General features: G+C 32.3%; 1 protein-coding gene across 2 annotated transcripts; it reads right to left on the bottom strand.

The window, feature by feature from the left end:
• Positions 1-1,274: 1,274 nt before the first annotated feature.
• LOC118756407 lies at positions 1,275-4,214 on the bottom strand. 2 transcript variants are annotated; one of them, XM_036491173.1, is made up of 3 exons: positions 3,951-4,214; positions 3,667-3,820; positions 1,275-1,720 (listed from the first exon to the last, which is right to left on the bottom strand). In XM_036491173.1, the coding sequence occupies exons 1-3, from the start codon at positions 4,090-4,092 to the stop codon at positions 1,318-1,320; spliced, it is 699 nt and encodes a 232-aa protein (XP_036347066.1). In that variant the 5' UTR covers positions 4,093-4,214; the 3' UTR covers positions 1,275-1,317. The 2 variants fall into 2 exon arrangements, with proteins under 2 accessions (XP_036347066.1, XP_036347067.1); XM_036491174.1 differs by having other exon boundaries at positions 3,667-3,849; positions 3,951-4,213.
• Between the last annotated feature and the right edge of the window lie 262 nt (positions 4,215-4,476).

Here is a 4,476-nt window from a genome sequence, read left to right as displayed (position 1 = left end):
ATACGTATAAATTTGTTTGTAGAACTTTTAAATTAATTTTTTTTTGTAGAAGCCTTTGAACTTTACAAAGTAGAATTTGAAAATTTAAAAATTTGGATATACAAACAATTTTGTACGAAGAGATTGAAAAAAATACATACATATAAGCCACACTACCAGACGAATTGGAAATAATGAAATCCTACCTGTAAATATTTCATGATTAAAATTTTAAATGATTTCACAGTTTCACAGCTCTGATACATACACTGCCGGAACAAAGTATTGCACAGCAAATTTTTCACAATATATGCAATAATTTTTATTCTAATATTTGTCCGCTAATTTTGTATAAAAATATGGTTCATTCAACAACAAAAAACATAAAAATATAATTCCTAACCTTTGTGCAAAACTCGCGAAAATTCAGCAACTTTTCATCAAAATTTTAAACTTTCTAATCAGATTTTCCACATTTTTTTTGAGTATGCATTTTTGCAGCCCATTAAATTCTAGTAAAAAAAATGCAAGTTCGGAGTTAGCTAAAAATCGCGTTGATTTTTGGAAATTTTTTTTGTTGAAGGTGTTTTGCATTTTTTCCATAAAAAGTATTTTCGAAAAAAATTTGTCTCTATGGAAGAGACTGCGTGAAAAAAAATTGCCAAAAATCAACAGTGATTCCTAGCTACTTAAAACTTGCAATAAAATTGATTAGGCGACAAAAACTGCATACTCAAAAAAATTCTAAAAAATATGATTAAAAAGTTGAAAATTTTAATAAAAATTTGCTGAATTTTCGCGAGTTTTGCACAAGGTTTAGGAATTATATTTGTATGCTTTTTGTTGTGGAATCAACCATAATTTTATACGAAATTAGCGGAAAAATATTAGAATGAAAATTGTTGCATATATTGTGAAAAATTTGCTCTGCCAATACTTTGTTCCGGCAGTGTATGTATGTATATGTATGCAAAAACATGCATACATATGTAGATATACTCGTACTCGATATGTACTCGTAACCGAATACATATGCAAATAGCACGATCATAAACTAATGACAAAACCTTCAACTTTTGATTGATGAAGAACCGACGCGTTCAGATACAAGTAACTGGTCGTTTAAGCACAGAAGGCACGAAGTGACTTATGCCTGTTTCAAAATAAATGGCTCATGTATGAATCCAGCAAATAAATTTGTCCTAAAAAAAGTTATGTCTAACATTAAATTCATTTTTTATTTAAAATTACTTAAATACATAAATTGTACATAGAAATATACATATGTATGTACATACATATGTATTTAATTGATTATCACTATTGTTGTTGTTGTCATTATTTGGCTTTACTTTGCCTCTTTTGGCGGCGGTTTGAAATTTCCTCATAAACAATCGATGCCACCTTAAGTTCAATGGCATCCACATCATTTTCTGACAAACCAGCTGTCAGAATTTTATGCGCCAAACTTTCAAATACCATTACAGTCGAATTTTTCGCTGCTAGCGGATCAAAGCCGCGCGCTTCGACGGCGCTATCGCTACATTTTTGTATAACTTCTGTGAAAGCCGGTTTAACATTATCCTCAATTTCAATAGCTGAAGCGACTTCATTTGATGGCGCGCAAAAGCTCGATTGGGAGTCTTCATCCACTTTTGGTGATGGTAAAGGTCCCCAGACATCTTCATCGTCATTGTTTGTCTCATCGTTTTGGAGAGTATCGTCATCGCTGCTATAATACCTGATAAAAAATTATTTTCCAAGTTAGTTATTTCATGCGTATGTATATCACATGTACCTATCTCATATCGTCGCTGAAATGCAAAAAAGCAGTAACTATCTAAAATCGTTTATTGCATAAAACGATGTGTACGACATAATTCGATCAAATACATCATAATCAATCTAAATGTGAATTTTGGATTTTTAGTTAGTTATGGCTCTTTGTATTTCAACGACGATGTGAGATAGGGCATTTCTATATTAAGGTAACGATATGTACATTAGGCATATGGCTCTTTTCTAAGATTAAATATATGTATCTATGAGGAGGGGAGAAGGAATGATGTAAGCCCAACAAAAATACCAGTGTTGGGCAGTATCGATACCAGAAGTACTCAGAACCCGATTCTCAAAAGGATCGAGTAAACCCGATGTTTTAAAGTATCGATACTGAGTACTCCAAAGTACTCGACCCTATTAAGCTGGCATTTCAGGGTACTATTTTATATATATATAAGGAAAATTTGAAAGTTAAGGGGGGGAGGGGGGGAGGGGGGCTCGAGCACCCCCTGCCCCTACCTGGCTACGCCAATGGATAGGTATATGCCCTGCAAACCAAAGTTCCCGAAATCTTAACGAAATCTTTAGGAGTATCTCATTTCTGTGGCGATTTTTTTACGCATCTTCAAAGAAAATTTTATGAAGTGGTTGGCGCGAACTCGTAAAGAAATTTCTGTACAAAAAATAAAGAAAATTCTGAAAAAATTCTTCACATAGCAGCAATATTTTCATTGCTTTACCGATTTTCTTCCGAAATTTCGTAAAAAGAATCAAAGTGTCCATAGCTTATTTTATTTTGGAAAATTCGGAAATAAATCGGATGAGATCTTTACGAATTCTTTAAAATGTCTCTACAATTCAGAATACTCTGAAAAAAAAATGGTTTACAGGGTAAATACACATATATGCAGGTACATACAGATGCGTGCAACTAATTAGCAACGAAATTCAAAACGATATTGCTTGCAAATTATGTTTATTTATTTATTTTTAATAATTTTCATTTAAAATATAATTCAATCTATATCAGAAACCACAATAACAAAAGTTGCAAAGCTTGCACAAATTGCAAACAAATTTATCAAACTTCAAAGAAATTGTCATCAAAATTTCAAAATTTTTAATTAGACTATAAAAAAATCCGCAACACCCTCGACAAAAAAATTCTAAAAAATCGACGGTAATTTTTAGCGACTTGAAACTTCCACTTTATTGTACTAAAATTGAATGGGCTACAAAACTGCATACTCCAACATTTTCTATATATTCTAATTAAAAATTTTTAAATTTTGATGACGATTTTTTTAAGTTTGATTAATTTTTTTGCAATTTGTGCAAGCTTTGCAACTTTTGTTATTGTGGTTTCTGTTATAGATTGAATTATATTTTAAATGAAAATTATTAAAAATAAATAAATAAACATAATTTGCAAGCAATATCGTTTTGAATTTCGTTGCTAATTAGTTGCACGCATCTGTATGTATATGAAAAATTCCACGTCAATAAAAAAATTCTAGGATCAAAGTTTTGATCGTCTGGACATGGAATTTTCTATATACATATGCACAAATATGTATTCTGTAGGTATGTTGTTTTTCAGTATAAATTTTTTCCCTGAGTTTCCTCCTACTTTCCTCATAGGTATATTTAATTAAAAAAAAAAAGTCATAGGTATGGCCAATGTACACAACCCCAAATAAAAACCTAACCGGCCTTATTTTCAAAACTTCCTTTTTGATGCAGAAATGCATCTACATACATATAGATATCTAGATGCTCTAGTAGCATTTTTGCATCAAATTTTAAATTTTGAAAATAATTTCGCTTACGTTTTTTTTTTTTTAAGTTAGGGCTCGATATGTGGTAGCTTATTTAGGAGCGTATTAACACGTTCTTAACACTTACTTTCTGCCCTCCTTGATCCCACGCAAAAATGATAGCTCATCACCATATTTATATTTCGTTTTTAAAAATTTTGTACCTGTAGTCAGCTTTGAGCATCGTGCTATTCGCGTGTATGTGTCGCGTAGCGATTTCCAGCGTTTCTTGCACACCGCCTCTGAAAGTTGCGAACGCAAATGCATACGACTATAAAACATATGGAAATGTACATATCTACACATACATACGTATGTACATACATACATATATATGTATGTAAATAATTCGATGGTATACACAACCCTTACCTTTCGTATTTAACTGCTCTGCAATTTTCTGCCAAATTGCTGCCTTCCATGAATGGTTTCGATATTCTGGTGAACTACAATCATACAAACACTCGTACTTTTTCACAAGTTTGATAAGTCTTCTAGTAAAATCAGGATCCATTTCCCTTTTTTGTAGCTTCGTTTAAAACGTCAAGCTGAAAATTATTTTAATGTAATTGAACAACTACGACGTCTTTCTATTTTGCGCTCGCATCGCCAACTGTTCGTTAACGTCGAGACGTCTCGTTTGTGCCGAGTTGACGTCGCGTTGTCGACGACGCTTTCACGCTCTTGCGATTTTTCGCTCTTCGTTTGTATTCTCTTTAAATGTGTTTAGTGCACGGTTTGGGCGCTTTTTGTGAGCGTGTGTGGGTAGGTGCGCTTGAATTCGGAAAATATGTACATACATATATACATAAATATGTACATATATATATATATATTATTATTATCTATAGATAAGTGTACAGCAGCAGTGATGCCAGATTGTGGGTAATTTCCCTAT

This window comes from Rhagoletis pomonella, unplaced genomic scaffold (genome assembly GCF_013731165.1).
Source record: "Rhagoletis pomonella isolate Grant_MI unplaced genomic scaffold, Rhpom_1.0 Rhpom_scaffold_10183, whole genome shotgun sequence".
Classification (NCBI taxonomy): domain Eukaryota; kingdom Metazoa; phylum Arthropoda; class Insecta; order Diptera; family Tephritidae; genus Rhagoletis; species Rhagoletis pomonella.
Note: the sequence above shows the minus strand (reverse complement) of the source record. Positions and strands in the feature narration are given on the sequence as shown.

Coding starts and splice junctions, on each gene's coding strand:
- LOC118756407 (XM_036491173.1), bottom strand. CDS start 4,092: ATGGATCCTGATTTTACTAGAAGACTTATCAAACTTGTGAAAAAGTAC. Junction 3,821..3,950: donor AGAGCAGTTAAATACGAAAG/GTAAGGGTTGTG, acceptor CGCAACTTTCAG/AGGCGGTGTGCAAGAAACGC. Junction 1,721..3,666: donor GGGATCAAGGAGGGCAGAAA/GTAAGTGTTAAG, acceptor ATTTTTTATCAG/GTATTATAGCAGCGATGACG.